This window comes from Heterodontus francisci, unplaced genomic scaffold (assembly GCF_036365525.1).
Source record: "Heterodontus francisci isolate sHetFra1 unplaced genomic scaffold, sHetFra1.hap1 HAP1_SCAFFOLD_843, whole genome shotgun sequence".
NCBI classification, from domain to species: Eukaryota; Metazoa; Chordata; class Chondrichthyes; order Heterodontiformes; family Heterodontidae; genus Heterodontus; species Heterodontus francisci.
Genome location: NW_027142341.1, coordinates 31,292 through 49,537, shown reverse-complemented (window position 1 = coordinate 49,537; position 18,246 = coordinate 31,292). Strand labels below are relative to the sequence as shown.

The following is an 18,246-nucleotide window of genomic DNA, read 5'->3' as shown; positions in this document are numbered from 1 at the left end:
TGATTCCTATGACTCCACCTAATCCAAAACTGCCGAAACCATTTGCGCTCTCAGCCGAAATGTCAACTCTGCACAGCAACGACTTAGACTGAGGTAGTGCCTTTAACAGAGTAAAACGTGCCAAGGTGCGACATCGATGTGTAAATTAGACATAAATTGACACTGAGCCACATAAGGACATATTAGGACAGGTATCCAAAAGCTTGGTCGCAGAGGTAAGTTTTAAGGAGCTTCTTAGAGGAGAGAGAGAGAGAGGGGGAGGGAGGGAGGGATGCCCAGAGCTTGGGGCCCAGGCAGCTGGAAGCAAGGCCACCAATGGTGGAGCGATGGAAATCGGGGATGCACAGTGGCCAGAATTGGAGGAGTGCAAAGATCTCAGAGGATTGTAGGGGCTGGAGGAGGTTACAGAGATAGGGAGGGTTGTTGGGGCTGGAGGAGGTTACAGAGATAGGGAGGGTTGTAGGGGCTGGAGGAGGTTATAGATATAGGGAGGGTTGTAGGGGCTGGAGGAGGTTATAGAGATAGGGAGGGTTGTTGGGGCTGGAGGAGGTTACAGAGATAGGGAGGGTTGTAGGGGCTGGAGGAGGTTACAGTGATAGGGAGGGTTGTTGGGGCTGGAGGAGGTTACAGAGATAGGGAGGGTTGTAGGGGCTGGAGGAGGTTACAGTGATAGGGAGGGATGTTGGGGCTGGAGGAGGTTACAGAGATAGGGAGGGTTGTTGGGGCTGGAGGAGGTTACAGAGATAGGGAGGGTTGTAGGGGCTGGAGGAGGTTACAGAGATAGGGAGGGTTGTAGGGGCTGGAGGAGGTTACAGAGATAGGGAGGGTTGTAGGGGCTGGAGGAGGTTACAGAGATAGGGAGGGTTGTAGGAGCTGGAGGAGGTTACAGAGAGAAGGAGGATTGTGGGGCTGGAGGAGGTTACAGAGATAGGGAGGGTTGTAGGGACTGGAGGAGGTTACAGAGATAGGGAGGGTTGGAGGAGGTTACAGAAAGAAGGAGGATTGTGGGGCTGGAGGAGGTGAGACAGAAAGGGAGGAGGTTACCGAGATAGGGAGGGTTGGAGGAGGTTACAGACAGGGAGGAGGTAAGGCCACGGAGAGATTTGAACAGGTGGATGAGAATTTGAAAATCACAAGAACACAAGAAATAGGAGCGGGAGCAGATCACATGGCTAATCGAGCCTGCTCCACCTTATTTTCTTATTCATTCACGGGATGAGGGCGTCACTGGCCAGGCAAGCATTTATTTCCCATCCCTAATTGCCCTTGAGAAGGTGGTGGTGAGCTGCCTTCTTGAACCGCTGCAGTCCATGTGGGGTAGGTACACCCACAGTGCTGTTAGGAAGGCAGTTCCAGGATTTTGACCCAGTGACAGTGAAGGAACGGTGATATAGTTCCAAGTCAGGATGGTGTGTGACTTGGAGGGGAACTTGCAGGTGGTGGTGTTCCCATGTATTTAATACGATCATGGTTGATCTTGGGCTTCAATTCCACTAACCCGCGGGCTTCAATTCCACTAACCCGCCCGCTTCCCATATCCCTTGATTCCCTAAGACACCAGAAGTCTATCTATCCCAGCCTTAAATATATTCAGTGATGGAGAATCCACAACCCTCTGGGGTAGAGAATTCCAAAGATTCCAAGTGCATTTGTTTCAATGCGAGAAGTATAACAGGTAAGGCAGATGAACTTTGAGCTTGGATTAGCACTTGGAACTATGATGCTGTTGCTATTACAGAGACTTGGTTGAGGGAAGGGCAGGATTGGCAGCTAAATGTTCCAGGTTTTAGAAGCTGCAGGCGGGATAGAGGGGGATGTAAAAGGGGTGGGGGAGTTGCATTACTGGTTAAGGAGAATACCACAGCTGTACTGCGGGAGGACACCTCGGAGGGGTCATGCAGCGAGGCAATATGGGTGGAGCTAAGGAATAGGAAGGGTGCAGTCACGATGTTGGGGGGTTTACTACAGGCCTCCCAACAGCCAGCGGGAGGTAGAGGGGCAGATATGTAGACAGATTTTGGAAAGATGTAAAGGTAACAGGGTTGTCGTGGTGGGTGATTTTAACTTCCCCTATATTGACTGGGACTCACTTAGTGCTCGGGGCTTGGATGGGGCAGAATTTGTGAGGAGCATCCAGGAGGGCTTCTTGAAACAGTATGTAGATAGTCCAACTAAGGATGGGGAGATTCTGGACCTGGTATTGGGGAATGAGCCCGGCCAGGTGGTCGAAGTTTCAGTGGGGGAGCATTTCGGGAGCAGTGACCATAATTCCATAAGTTTTAAGGTACTTGTGGATAAGGATAAGAGTAGTCCTTGGGTGAAGGTGCTAAATTGGGGGAAGTCTAATTATAACAATATTAGGCAGGAACTGAAGAATTTAGATTGGGGGCGGCTGTTTGACGGTAAATAAACATCTGACCTGGGAGTCTTTCAAATGTCAGCTGATTAGAATCCAGGACCAGCATGTTCCTGTGAGGAAGAAAGACAAGTTTGGCAAGTTTCGGGAAGCTTGGATAACACGGGATATTGTGAGCCTAGTCAAAAAGAAAAAGGAAGCATTTGTAAGGGCTGGAAGGCTAGGAACAGATGAAGCACTTGAGGAATATAAAGACAGTAGGAAGGAACTTAAGCAAGGAGTTAGGAGGGCTAAAAGAGGTCATGAAAAGTCATTGGCAAACAGGATTAAGGAAAATCCCAAGGTTTTTTATACATATATGAAGAGCAAGAGGGTAACCAGGGAAAGGGTTCGCCCACTCAAGGACAGAGATGGGAATCTATACGTGGAGCCAGAGGAAATGGGCGAGGTGCTAAATGAGTACTTTGCATCAGTATTCACCAAGGAGAAGGACTTGGTGGATGATGAGCCTAGGGAAGGGAGTGCAGATAGTCTCAGTCATCTCATTATCAAAAAGGAGGATGTGTTGGGTGTCTTGCAAAGCATTAAGGTAGATAAGTCCCCAGGGCCTGATGGGATCTACCCTAGAATACTGAGGGAGGCAAGGGAAGAAATTGCTGGGGCCTTGACAGAAATCTTTGCATCCTCATTGGCTACAGGTGAGGTCCCAGAGGACTGGAGAATAGCCAATGTTGTTCCTTTGTTTAAGAAGGGTGGTAAGGATAATCCAGGAAATTATCGGCCGGTGAGCCTTACGTCAGTGGTAGGGAAACTATGAGAGAGGATTCTTCGGGACAGGATTTACTCCCATTTGGAAACAAACAAACTTATTAGCGAGAGACAGCATGGTTTTGTGAAGGGGAGGTCGTGTCTTACTAATTTGATTGAGTTTTTTGAGGAAGTGATGAAGATGATTGATGAAGGAAGGGCGGTGGATGTTATCTATATGGACTTTAGTAAAGCCTTTGACAAGGTCCCGCATGGCAGACTGGTGCAAAAGGTGAAGTCACACAGGATCAGAGGTGAGCTGGCAAGATGGATACAGAACTGGCTCAGTCACAGAAGACAGAAGGTAACAGTGGATGGGTGTTTTTCTGAATGGAGGGATGTGACTAGTGGTGTTCCGCAGGGATCAGTGCTGGGACCTTTGCTCTTTGTAGTATATATAAATGATTTGGAGGAAAATGTAGCTGGTTTGATTAGGAAGTTTGCGGACGACACAAAGGTTGGTGGAGTTGCGGATAATGATGAGGATTGTCAGAGGATACAGCAGGATATAGATCGGTTGGAGACTTGGGTGGAGAAATGGCAGATGGAGTTTAATCCAGACAAATGTGAGGTAATGCATTTTGGAAGGTCTAATGCAGGTGGGAGGTATACAGTAAATGGTAGAACCCTTAGGAGTATTGACAGGCAGAGAGATCTGGGCGTACAGGTCCACAGGTCACTGAAAGTGGCAACGCAGGTGGATAAGGTAGTCAAGAAGGCATTCGGCATGCTTGCCTTCATCGGTCGGGGCATAGAGTATAAAAATTGGCAAGTCATGCTGCAGCTGTACAGAACCTTAGTTAGGCCACACTTAGAATATTGCGTGCAATTCTGGTCGCCACACTACCAGAAGGACGTGGAGGCTTTGGAGAGGGTACAGAGGAGGTTTACCAGGATGTTGCCTGGTCTGGAGGGCATTAGCTATGAGGAGAGGTTGGAAAAACTCGGATTGTTTTCACTGGAACGACGGAGGTGGAGGGGCGACATGATAGAGGTTTACAAAGTTATGAGCGGCATGGACAGAGTGGATAGTCAGAAGCTTTTTCCCAGGGTGGAAGAGTCAGTTACTAGGGGGCATAGGTTTAAGGTGCGAGGGGCAAAGTTTAGAGGGGATGTGCGAGGCAAGTTCTTTACACAGAGGGTGGTGAGTGCCTGGAACTTGCTGCCGGGGGAGGTGGTGGAAGCAGATACGATATCGACGTTTAAGAGTCATCTTGACAAATATATGAATAAGAAGGGAATAGAGGGATACGGTCCCCGGAAGTGCAGAAGATGTTAGGTTCGGCAGGCATCAAGATCGGCGCAGGCTTGGAGGGTCGAATGGCCTGTTCCTGTGCTGTACTGTTCTTTGTCTTTGTTCTTTGATTCACTACCCTTTGAGTGAAGTAATTTCTCCTCTTCTCAGTCCTAAATGATCGGTCCCTTATCCTGAGACTGTGTCCCCGCGTTTTAGATTCCCTGATCAGTGGAAAAAATCTGTCAAAGTCTACCCTCTCCATCCCCTTCAGAATCTTGTATGTTTCAATGAGATCATCTCTCATTCTTCTAAACTCCTGAGAATATAGGCCCAATTTACTCAGCCTCCCATCATAGGACAATACCCTCATCCCGGGGACCAATCTAGTGAACCTTCACTTCACTGCCTCCAATATATGTATATCAGGTCCCGGGCATTTGTCAGATTTTAGTCCCTTAAGTTTCTCCAGTACTTTTTCTCTGCCGATATGAGTTTCCTTAATCGAGACATTCGTGGACTTGGAGCCAGTGTGGGTCAGCGAGCACAGTGGGGGGTGATGGGTGAACGGGACTCGGTGTGAGTTCGGATACGGGGCAGCAGAGTTTTGTAAGAGATGTGAGGCAGGCCAGGAGAGTGTTGGAACAGTCCAGTCTGCAGGTAACAAAGGCACGGGTGAGAGTTTCAGCAGCAGATGAGTTGAGGCCGGGAGGGAGCTGGAAGATGTTGCAGAGGTGGCAGTAGGTGGGCCGAGCAATGGAGTGGATATGGAGTCAGAAGCTCCGCTCAGGGTCAGATGGGACACGAGGTGAGCGCCGGCATGATATTCGACTGTGGCAGCATCGCCCGCTGAGCCCAGTCAATGTGCCCTCATTGTTGCTGAGGTCGCTGGCTAGCGTGAAGGGGAGAGGACCCTGGCAGATTGCTGCCTGAGTAAACCCAACCCTGGGTTGCTAGCTCCCCAGCGGGCACAGTGCGTCCTTTGGGGCAGAGCCCCCGTGCTGGTGGAGTGTGAATATCCAGTGTGGCAGATATTCAGCAGACGCTGTGAGCTGCTTTAACTCTCGCTCGCCCTGTGTAGATGTGGCAGTCTGCCTTGCAACACAGCAGGCAGAGTGCTCTGATTGGCTGCCCTTTGCATCAGGTTTTAGTGGTACCACTTCACTAGCTGTCTGGTATTTTCTGAAGCGATGTAAAGTTTGGTGCCCTGCTGATACTGTAAATCTGCTCCTCATTATTGGACCATTTGGGAACTTTCCACTCTTCAAAGGGAATTGTGTTCGTACAGCAGACACTGCACTTCTCAACTTTCAAAATCTCCCAGGACAGGTACAGCACGGGGTTAGATACAGAGTAAAGCTCCCTCTACACTGTCCCATCAAACACTCCCAGGACAGATACAGCACGGGGCTAGATATAGAGTAAAGCTCCCTCTACACCGTCCCCATCAAACACTCCCAGGACAGGTACAACATGGGGTTAGATACAGAGTAAAGCTCCCTCTACACTATCCCCATCAAACACTCAGAGGACAGGTACAGCACACGGTTGGCTGTTCTTAAAAAAAAAAAACGGGGGTTAGATACAGAGTAAAGCTCCCTCTACACTGTCTCCATCAAACACTCCCAGGACAGGTACAACACGGGGTTAGATACTGAGTAAAGCTCCCTCTGCACTGTCCCCATCAAACACTCCCAGGACAGGTACAGCACGGGCGTTAGATACAGAGTAAAGCTCCCTCTACACTGTCTCCATCAAACACTCCCAGGACAGATACAACACGGGGTTAGATACAGAGTAAAGCTCCCTCTACACTGTCTCCATCAAACACTCCCAGGACAGGTACAGCACGGGGGTTAGATACAGAGTAAAGCTCCCTCTGCACTGTCTCCATCAAACACTCCCAGGACAGGTACAGCACGGGGGTTAGATACAGAGTAAAGCTCCCTCTACACTGTCCCCATCAAACACTCCCAGGACAGGTACAACACGGGGTTAGACACAGAGTAAAGCTCCCTCTACACTGTCCCCATCACACACTCCCGGGACAGGTAAAGCACGGGGTTAGATACAGAGTAAAGCTCCCTCTACACTGTCTCCATCAAACACTCCCAGAACAGATACAGCACGGGGGTTAGATACAGAGTAAAGCTCCCTCTACACTGTCCCCATCAAACACTCCCAGGACAGGTACAACACTGTGTTAGATACAGAGTAAAGCTCCCTCTACACTGTCTCCATCAAACACTCCCAGAACAGATACAGCACGGGGGTTAGATACAGAGTAAAGCTCTGTGTAAAATGACTTGGTGATCCTGATCCCCAGCTTGTGTACTCACTGCAAAACCACAGAGTGTGACTGGTTTAAAAAGTTCACAGAACATTACTATGTGCAGCTGGTGTTGCGTCATTTGGCAAGCATTCGGGATGGAGATGGCAGCTTGCTTTTGTTTCGAGCCTGAATCACGCCTTGGAGAAGCTGCTGAATGAATTATTTGGGAGTGTTGTGAGGGGCAAGAGGAGTCCAACACTCTCAGTAGTGACCCTCCAACAGTACAGCACTCCCTCAGTCCTGCCCTTCTGTGCAGCACTCCCTCAGTATATGCACTGGGAGTATTAGCCTGGATTGTGGGGCTTCTGTCTCTGGAGTGGGATTCGAACCCACAATCTTCTGACTCAGTGACTAGAGTGCGAGAGGGCTAGAAAATGAAGGAAATCAACCTGGGCCCCCAGACTGCTGATGGCAGTCCAGTGACTCCTGCTGCCACCTGCACAGCAGGGCATGTGCGCAGCTCCTCCGTGATGCCCCCTGCAGTTGAATAGCTCACGGCCGGGGGCGACGCATCGGGTGCTGGAGCGACGAGCCGGACCTGCATGCCAGCGAGCGTCAGCACCTTCGGGGGAGCAGAATTGTGGGTGTTCGGGGGCATGATATCAGACAGGCAACTGGTCGATCACGGTGAGCTGGTGTGAGAAAGAGAGAGAGAGAGAGGAGACCCATGGAGATCCCACGTCCTCTTGGTTTCGGGAAGCACTGCTGGGAATGTTACTCAAACTGTCCAGCTGGAACGGAAAACCACAAGATGACTGAATAACACAGCAGCCTGAAGGAGTCAACTCCAGAAAGGAGGGGGAGAGAGGTGGAGAGAATGTGCTGAATCTCTGTCACTCCCAGGGCATCTGCACTGTTGGAGGTTCCGTCTTTCGGTCGAGATGCTAAATCGAGGCCCCTGCTTGCCCTCTGAGGTGGTTGTAGATGGTCCCATGGTCCACTATTGGCTTTCTCCCCGGTATCCTGAGGCCAAATATTTATCCATCAGCCAACAACACTTCAAAAACAAAACCATATGATCTGGCTGTTTCCATAGTGTTGCTTGTGGGAGCTTCCTGAGCACAAATTGACTGCAACGTTTCCTACTTCAGAATAGTGATCACGTTTCAGAGCGGATGCTTGCATCGTTTCCCATGGACAGCCCAGGGAGCTCATCAATTCCATTCTGAACAAAGAAAGAAAAAGGTGCATTTGTGAAGCGCCTGTCTTGACCCCAGGACGTCCCAAAATGCTTTGCGTTTATAATGGCGCACTTCTGAATGTCGTCACTGTTGCAGTGTGGAGTAACACGCTGCACTGTCGGAGGGTCCCCGCTGAGGGAGTGCTGCACTGTCAGAGGGTCAGTACTGAGGGAGTGCTGCACTGTCGGAGGGTCCCCGCTGAGGGAGTGCTGCACTGTCAGAGGGTCAGTACTGAGGGAGTGATGCACTGTCAGAGGGTCAGTACTGAGGGAGTGATGCACTCAGAGGGTCAGTACTGAGGGAGTGATGCACTGTCAGAGGGTCAGTACTGAGGGAGTGCTGCACTGTCGGAGGGTCAGTACTGAGGGAGTGCTGCACTGTCAGAGGGTCAGTACTGAGGGAGTGATGCACTCAGAGGGTCAGTACTGAGGGAGTGCTGCACTGTCGGAGGGTCAGTACTGAGGGAGTGCTGCACTGTCGGAGGGTCAGTACTGAGGGAGTGCTGCACTGTCGGAGGGTCAGTACTGAGGGAGTGCTGCACTGTCGGAGGGTCAGTACTGAGGGAGTGCTGCACTGTCGGAGGGTCAGTACTGAGGGAGTGCTGCACTGTCGGAGGGTCAGTACTGAGGGAGTGCTGCACTGTCAGAGGGTCAGTACTGAGGGAGTGATGCACTGTCAGAGGGTCAGTACTGAGGGAGTGATGCACTGTCAGAGGGTCAGTACTGAGGGAGTGATGCACTGTCAGAGGGTCAGTACTGAGGGAGTGTTGCACTGTCGGAGGGTCAGTACTGAGGGAGTGTTGCACTGTCGGAGGGTCAGTACTGAGGGAGTGCTGCACTGTCGGAGGGTCAGTACTGAGGGAGTGCTGCACTGTCGGAGGGTCAGTCCTGAGGGAGTGCTGCACTGTCGGAGGGTCAGTCCTGAGGGAGTGCTGCACTGTCGGAGGGTCAGTCCTGAGGGAGTGCTGCACTGTCGGAGGGTCAGTACTGAGGGAGTGATGCACTGTCGGAGGGTCAGTACTGAGGGAGTGATGCACTGTCGGAGGGTCAGTCCTGAGGGAGTGCTGCACTGTCGGAGGGTCAGTACTGAGGGAGTGCTGCACTGTCGGAGGGTCAGTACTGAGGGAGTGCTGCACTGTCGGAGGGTCAGTACTGAGGGAGTGCTGCACTGTCGGAGGGTCAGTCCTGAGGGAGTGCTGCACTGTCGGAGGGTCAGTCCTGAGGGAGTGCTGCACTGTCGGAGGGTCAGTACTGAGGGAGTGATGCACTGTCGGAGGGTCAGTACTGAGGGAGTGATGCACTGTCGGAGGGTCGGTACTGAGGGAGTGCTACACTGTCGGAGGGTCGGTACTGAGGGAGTGCTACACTGTCGGAGGGTCAGTACTGAGGGAGTGCTGCACTGTCGGAGGGTCAGTACTGAGGGAGTGCTGCACTGTCGGAGGATCTGTACTGAGGGAGTGATGCACTGTCGGAGGGTCAGTACTGAGGGAGTGCTGCACTGTCGGAGGATCTGTACTGAGGGAGTACTGCACTGTCTGAGGGTCAGTACTGAGGGAGTGCTGCACTGTCGAGGGTCAGTACTGAGGGAGTGCTGCACTGTCGAGGGTCAGTACTGAGGGAGTGCTGCACTGTCGGAGGGTCTGTACTGAGGGAGTACTGCACTGTCGGAGGGTCGGTACTGAGGGAGTGCTACACTGTCGGAGGGTCGGTACTGAGGGAGTGCTGCACTGTCGGAGGATCTGTACTGAGGGAGTGCTGCACTGTCGGAGGATCTGTACTGAGGGAGTGCTGCACTGTCGGATCTGTACTGAGGGAGTGCTGCACTGTCGGAGGATCTGTACTGAGGGAGTGCTGCACTGTCCTGGGGCCAGTATAAATCCCTCAGCCAATGTCACTGAAACGGATGTTCTGGCCATTATCTGATTGCTATTTGTGGGATCTTGCTGTGCGCAAATTGGTTGCCCCGTTTCCTGCCACAGTGAGTAACACCTCAAAACAAAAACGTACACCGTTGTCTCTGAAGGGGTTGGAGACGTCCCGAGGAGGTGAAAGACACTCTCACAATGCGGCTTCCTCTCCCTGAGTAGCCACGTGCCGCGTTGGGTGGTGATGGCAGTAACCTGAGATAAAGGGGCAGACAGGCACCAAGCCCACCGGGGTGCTGGGGGGGGAGAAGGGACAAGGCGGGCCAGCAGAGTGTGCCATCCCTGGATGAAAGCGGGGAGTCCGCCAAGCGAGAGGGGGGTGGGGGGGGCAAGCCCCAGAGCTTTCGAGGGAGGTTAAATTTCAGGACAGAGGTGGCTGGGTGCGGGGGTGCCAGAGGGTTGCTGTCCCCTTTAAAAGCCGACTTGGCTCATACATACACCCCCCCCCCCCCACCCACCCAGCACACACGGGGGGCCACTGCATGAGGCAGGAAATCGGTCTGAAGTTTAACAAGTAACAGGAGGAAGATCTTTACCCTGGGAACAAGAGACTGTGAGCGAGTGACCTCACCCTGTCATTCATTCAGTGTAAACCATGTGATACTGATCCCCCCCCCGGGGCGTTCAGAGAGAGAGAGTGAAAATGAATGAAGTCAGCGTCCTGGCTGCCAATTGGCTGCTGGTCCCAGGGCCTCCTGATTGGACACAGCTTTGACCCCCCCCCCTCCCCCTTTCCCTCACCACCCCCACCAACAACAACAACACGTCCCTTTGTGTCTATTTTTAAAGGGAGACAGAGAGAACACGAGGAAAGTTGTTGCATCATTTGTGAGGCGCGGGGATAAAGAGGGGGTTTGCCAAGACTGTGAGCCACTCGTTCTTCCAGCCGTCAAGACAGCACCCGTCACTCCACACCACTGCTCCTCTGGATCATGCACAATAAGACAACCAAAGCTTCCAGTCACAAAACCACAGCAGCACTGGCGATTTGGCAAAATGATTTTCCACCGGTGAGCTTTGCTCTTGTTTATCAGGCCGGCTAGGCCTGTGGGATGCTGGCTTCTGTTTGGAAAGGTGTCAGTGCCCCGGCAACGAGGGAAGCCCTGAGTTTTGGTTTGTGGCGAGCCTGCCTGGACGTTTATCTGCTTCCTGTTTGTACTCACTCGCTCTCGGTGTCGCTGATGCTCGGTGTTGTCAGTGCGATTTCTCTGCCTTTGACCCCCCCCCCCTCTGTTTGAATGCCCAGGGTTTCACCATTCTCCTTCTCTTTCTCTCTTTCAGCTCCAATACAGACGACGAGAAAAGGTAAGAAGGTGGACGTGTGTTCTGTCTGTCACTTTGTCTTCCTGCATGTGTCAGTATGCATGTCCGGTGTGCGCCCCTCTTTCTGTCTGTGTCGACTCATGCTGTTTTATTGCCGTGCTATATTTATGTTGAAAGGTTGGGCTGGGGGCTGGTGTCTGGATCCGTTCCCTTGCCCTCGGGCCACTGTTCTGAGTGTTTTACATTCCCCCACCCAAGGTATAATACCAGGAAAAGGCAGCCAACTATCACCCACTGCACAGTTAAACCAGGCGTGGCATATAGAATATTCACATCATCCACTCACGGGCGAATAGCTGTCACCCTCCTCACCGGGACAAAGCATGGTGGGGCATGGGAGAGTGGCAGGGGCCAGCGGAGAAGGCACTTGGGCAGCTAAACCCCCTGCCTGAGCAGCAACCCACAGAGCTGCCCCTTTAAATGGTATGCCCTGACTAATAGAGAGACCGAGAGCACCAACGTCACACCCTATATGTTAGGAATTAATAAGGGGCACGAGTAACCATCTGCTTTCCCATTCTCGCCAACGTCCAGCCCTCATTTCCCAGGCAGCCCGTGTACTGGCACACCACAGTGAGTCACATGACTGCCCCAACGCGCCCCCCCCCCCCGGAGGAGAGGTCTCCTGAGATTGTATAGTGAAGGGGAAACCCCTAAAAGATTGAGAGATGCACACACCCACTGGGGCCACCAGCCTCTGAAAGAGGAGTGTTGGGTCTCGGGAGGGGTGCTTCACATTGGGGTTTCATGAAGTGCTGGTCTGTTTCCGGCCCACTGCCTCTTGCAGTCTTGCTGGTTTACCAGCCTGTGCCACTCAGAGCCCCGCCTGGGATTCAAACAAATCCATGCTTGGGGCTACAGGGATCAAGGGATACGGGGACAAAGCGGGAACAGGTTTGGATGATCAGCCATGATCGTATTGAATGGCGGTGCAGGCTCGAAGGGCTGAATGGCCAACGCCTGCTCCTATTTTTTTAATGTTTCTAACCCGTCTGCTCGCCAGTTGTAAGCCTTTACAAATGTACATACAAAGACATGCACACGACCAAACACGTGCAAGTCTGCACGAGCACGTGCGTGCAAACGCGCGCCCACGTGCGCAAACACACGAACGCTCCCACGCACACATGCACGCAATCGCGTGTGCAAAACACACATGCAAACTTAAACTCACACAGATAAACCTGCAGCAACACATGCACCTAAACCCTGCGCCAATCACGTTCGCGAGCACGGTCTCTCACAGTTTGGACAGGAAGGGAAGGGTGCACGGCTGCTCCTCGTGCCAGCTGCGGGTGGGTGTGGCGGGCTGTTCTCAGGCAGCGGGCTCGGCTGCAGGGAGGGCTGGGCGGGGGTGAGGGTGGACAGCGAGAACCGGATTGAAAACGCTTATTTTGGTTAAAATAACCTGAACAATAATTAAAATCGAAACTTGGCTGGGTGAACGTGGGACCCTGCCCCCACAGCCCGGCCCTCAGTTAGAATGTGTGTGGGTTGTGGGGCGGGGTGGGTGGTGTGGGGGTGCGGGGTGAGGATACGATAGTGATGCCTTCCAGGGTCGAATGGCCGGAAGCTCTCACACTGGGTGTTGGGGGCAAGCAGCAAGAAGAGTTCAGGGGTGGGGGGTACAGTGTGTGCCGTATAATGATTTAAGAGAGGGACGATTGAGCATTAATGAAGCCAGAGAGAGGGATTGGGCCGTGGGGGCTTACAACTGGGCAGGGTGAAAGTGCTGCTGAGGACAATGGTTCATTGACTTGTGTCTGTGTATGTTTTATTTTCCTGCCCGCCTGCCTGCTCTCCCAATACTCTGCCAACGTGGCAGTAACAGCCTCTCCTGGGCGGAGCTGAACTCCCCCTGCACAACCTCCCCTCCCCTTCAAGTGGATGCTAATTGTATATATCCTCCCAGAGGTCAGAGCCACAAAGGAAGGAGGAGGGAGGGAAGGGGAGGTCGTAGAAGCTTGCTGATGCAATCACAGAGCAAGAACAAAGTGTGGAGAGACACACAGAGACACACACACACAGAGACACACACACACAGAGACACACACACACAGAGACACACACACACAGAGACACACACACACAGAGACACACACACACAGAGACACACACACACAGAGACACACACACACACACAGAGACACACACACACACACAGAGACACACACACACACACAGAGACACACACACAGACACACAGACAGGCACGCACAGACAGGCACGCACACACACAGACAGACAGGCACGCACACACACAGACAGACAGGCACGCACACACACAGACAGACAGGCACGCACACACACACACACACAGACAGGCACGCACACGCACACACACACAGACAGGCACGCACACACACACAGACAGGCACGCACACACACACACACACAGACAGACGCACACGCAGACAGACAGACGCACACGCAGACAGACAGACGCACACGCGCACAGACAGACACACACAGAATGAGAGAGAGAGAGAGACAGGGAGGGAGGGGGAGGGAGTGAGAGAGACACACTTTGAGAGGGGAGAGAGACAGAGAGAGGGGAGAGCGACACAGAGACACACATACACACACAGAGATAGACACGGAGAGAAACAAAGACAGACAGGGTGAGAGAGAGAGGCACACAGGGCGAGACAGAGAGAGACACACACATATACACACACACACACAGAAAGAGAGAGAGAGCGCCACACAGACACACACCCAGAGAAAGAGAGAGACAGAGACACACACACAGACAGAGAGGGAGCGACACAGAGAGAGAGAGTGTCACACACACACACACACACACACACACACACACACACACACACACACACACAGGCAGAGAGAGAGAGCGAGGGAGAGGGGCGGCAGAGCGAGGGAGAGGGGGCGGCAGAGGGAGGGAGAGGGGCGGCAGAGCGAGAAAGGGAGAGGGGGCGGCAGAGCGAGAGAGAGAGGGGGCGGCAGAGCGAGAGAGAGAGGGGGCGGGAGAGAGAGAGAGAGGGGGCGGCAGAGAGAGAGAGAGAGAGGGGGCGGCAGAGAGAGAGAGAGAGAGGGGGCGGCAGAGAGAGAGAGAGAGAGGGGGCGGCAGAGAGAGAGAGAGGGGGCGGCAGAGAGAGAGAGAGAGGGGGCGGCAGAGAGAGAGAGAGAGAGAGGGGGCGGCAGAGAGAGAGAGAGAGAGGGGGCGGCAGAGAGAGAGAGAGAGAGGGGGCGGCAGAGAGAGAGAGAGAGAGGGGGCGGCAGAGAGAGAGAGAGAGAGGGGGCGGCAGAGAGAGAGAGAGAGAGGGGGCGGCAGAGAGAGAGAGAGAGAGGGGGCGGCAGAGAGAGAGAGAGAGAGGGGGCGGCAGAGAGAGAGAGAGAGAGGGGGCGGCAGAGAGAGAGAGAGAGAGGGGGCGGCAGAGAGAGAGAGAGAGAGGGGGCGGCAGAGAGAGAGAGAGAGAGGGGGCGGCAGAGAGAGAGAGAGAGAGGGGGCGGCAGAGAGAGAGAGAGAGAGGGGGCGGCAGAGAGAGGGAGAGAGAGAGGGGGCGGCAGAGAGAGGGAGAGAGAGGGGGCGGCAGAGAGAGAGAGAGAGAGGGGGCGGCAGAGAGAGAGAGAGAGAGGGGGCGGCAGAGAGAGAGAGAGAGAGGGGGCGGCAGAGAGAGAGAGAGAGAGGGGGCGGCAGAGAGAGAGAGAGAGAGGGGGCGGCAGAGAGAGAGAGAGAGGGGGCGGCAGAGAGAGAGAGAGAGAGGGGGCGGCAGAGAGAGAGAGAGAGAGGGGGCGGCAGAGAGAGAGAGAGAGAGGGGGCGGCAGAGAGAGAGAGAGAGAGGGGGCGGCAGAGAGAGAGAGAGAGAGGGGGCGGCAGAGAGAGAGAGAGAGAGGGGGCGGCAGAGAGAGAGAGAGAGAGGGGGCGGCAGAGAGAGAGAGAGAGAGGGGGCGGCAGAGAGAGAGAGAGAGAGGGGGCGGCAGAGAGAGAGAGAGAGAGGGGGCGGCAGAGAGCGAGAGAGGGGGCGGCAGAGAGAGCGAGAGAGGGGGCGGCAGAGAGAGAGAGAGCGAGAGAGGGGCGAGAGAGAGAGCGAGAGAGGGGCGGCAGAGAGAGAGCGAGAGCCACAGGGACACAGAGGGAGAGGGCGAGAGACACCCATGCAAAGACAAAAGAGACAGACATATCGAAACAGGAGCGAGAGTGCATGTGTGAGTGGCTGAACCCAGGAAGTGGCAGTAATCCTACTGGCACTGGACATGATGTCCGGGACTGAGCGTTGCTTTCCTGTCCCTGAGTAGCAGTGAGTCGGGCAGCAGTGAATGGAGAGTCCCACATGCGCACACGAATCCTCTCTCCATGTCTTCCACCCAACCATATGGGACCTGGGTCTGGGAGAATGTGTGGCTCTGCGCCCGTCCCCTGGGGCCCAGGCCTTGTTCCAGGAAAGGGCTTTCAAAATAAACTCTTGGCCTGTGCTGCTGGCTGTGAGATTGCAGGGGGGCTCCTGCAGGGGAAACAGACTGCACAGATTCCCAGAAATGTGTTACATTCTGGGCTCAACACCAGCAATGGGAACTTGGAAGAGGTGCCAGTCAGCACAGTGGTGGGAGGGGAGAGAGAAGTGTCTACAGTGGTCACACACTCCCAGGACAGGTACAGCACGGGGTTAGATATAGTGTTAAGGGGTAGGCGGTGGCATAGTGGTATTATCACTGGACTAGTAACCCAGAGACCCAGGGTATTCCTCTGGGGACAAGGGTTCGAATCCCACCACAGCAGAAGGTGGAATTTGAATTTAATTAATAAATCTGGAATTAAAAGCTAGTCTAATGATGGCCATGAAACCATTGTCACTTGTTGTAAAAACCCATCTGGTTCACTAATGCCCTTTAGGGAAGGAAATCTGCTGTCCTTACCTGGTCTGGCCTACATGTGACTCCAGACCTACAGCAATGTGGTTAACTCTTACATGCCCTCTGAAATGGCCTAGCAAGCCACTCAGTTGTACCTAACCGCTACAAAGTCAATAAAAAGGAATGAAACCGGACGGACCACCCGGCATCGGCCTAGGCACCGGAAACGACAACGGCAAACCCAGCCCTGTCGACCCTGCAAAGTCCTCCTTACTAACATCTGGGGGCTTGTGCCAACATTGGGAGAGCTGTCCCACAGACTAGTCAAGCAACAGCCTGACATAGTCATACTCACGGAATAATACCTTACAGACAATGTCCCAGACACTGCCATCACCATCCCCGGGTACGTCCTGTCCCACCGGCAGGACAGACCCACCAGAGGTGGCGGGACAGTGGTATACAGGAGGGAGGGAGTTGCCCTGTGAGTCCTCAACATCGACTCCGGACCCCATGAGGTCTCATGGCATCAGGTCAAACATGGGCAAGGTAACCTCCTACTGATTACCATCTACCGCCCTCCCTCAGCTGATGACTCAGTACTCCTCCGTGTTGAACACCACTTGGAGGAAGCACTGAGGGTGGCAAGGGCACAAAATGTACTCTGGGTGGGGGACTTCAATGTCCATCACCAAGAGTGGCTCGGTAGCACCATTACTGACCGAGCTGGCCGAGTCCGAAAGGACATAGCTGCTAGACTGGGTCTGCGGCAGGTGGTGGGGGAACCAACACGAGGGAAAAACATACTTGACCTCGTCCTCACTAATCTGCTGCAGATGCATCTGTCCATGACAGTATTGGTAGGAGTGACCACCGCACAGTACTTGTGGAGACGAAGTCCCGCCTTCACGTTGAGTCCATCGTGTTGTGTGGCACTATCACCGTGCTGAATGGGAACGATTTCAAACAGATCTAGCAATGTAAAACTGGGCATCCATGAGGCGCTGTGGGCCATCAGCAGCAGCAGGATTGTACTCAACCACAATCTGTAACCTCATGGCCCGGCATATCCCCCACTCTACCATTACCATCAATCCAGGAGACCAACCCTGGTTCAATGAAGAGTGCAGGAGGGCATGCCAGGAGCAGCACCAGGCATACCTCAAAATGAGGTGTCAACCTGGTGAAGCTACAACCCAGGACTACTTGCATGCCAAACTGTGTAAGCAGCATGCGATAGACAGAGCTAAGCGATTCCATAACCAACAGATCAGATCTAAGCTCTGCAGTCCTGCCACATCCAGCTGTGAATGGTGGTGGACAATTAAACAACTAACTGGAGGAGGTGGCTCCACAAATATCCCCATCCTCAATGATGGGGGAGCCCAGCACATCAGTGCGAAAGATAAGGCTGAAGCATTTGCAACAATCTTCAGCCAGAAGTGCCGAGTTGATGATCCATCTCAGCCTCCTCCTGAAGTCCCCAGCATCACAGAGGCCAGACTTCAGCCAATTCGATTCACTCCGCGTGATATCAAGAAACTACTGAAGGCACTGGACACTGCAAAGGCTATGGGCCCTGACAATATTCCGGCAATAGTACTGAAGAGCTGTGCTCTAGAACTTGCCGCGCCCCGAGCCAAGCTGTTCCAGTACAGCTACAACACTGGCATCTACCCAGCAATGTGGAAAATTGTCCAGGTATGTCCTGTACACAAAAAGCAGGACAAGTCCAACCCGTCCAATTACCGCCCCATCAGCCTACTCTCAATCATCAGTAAAGTGATGGAAGGTGTCATCAACAGTGCCATCAAGTGGCACTTGCTTAGCAATAACCTGCTCAGTGACGCTCAGTTTGGGTTCTGCCAAAGCCACTCAGCTCCTGACCTCATTGCAGCCTTGGTACAAACATGGACAAAAGAGCTGAACTCGAGGTGCGGTGAGAGTGACTGCCCTTGACATCAAGGCAGCATTTGACCGAGTATGGCATAAAGGAGCCCGAGCAAAACTGAGGTCAATGGGAATCATGGGGAAAACCCTCCGCTGGCTGGAGTCATACCTAGCGCAAAGGAAGATGGTTGTGGTTGTTGGAGGTCAATCATCTGAGCTCCAGGACATCACTGCAGGAGTTCCTCAGGGTAGTGTCCTTGGTCCAACCATCTTCAGCTGCTTCATCAATGACCTTCCTTCAATCATAAGGTCAGAAGTGGGGATGTTCGCTGATGATTGCACAATGTTGAGCACCATTCGCGACTCCTCAGATACTGAAGCAGTCCA

General features: G+C 53.4%; 1 protein-coding gene across 1 annotated transcript in view; it reads left to right on the top strand.

The window, feature by feature from the left end:
• LOC137367051 (rho guanine nucleotide exchange factor 1-like) overlaps positions 1-18,246 on the top strand; it is a 167,215-nt gene that overhangs the window by 121,449 nt on the left and 27,520 nt on the right. The window contains exon 11 of the mRNA XM_068028536.1: positions 11,116-11,139. Within this exon, the coding sequence (XP_067884637.1) occupies positions 11,116-11,139 (24 nt within the window). The remainder of the gene's footprint in view (positions 1-11,115; positions 11,140-18,246) is intronic.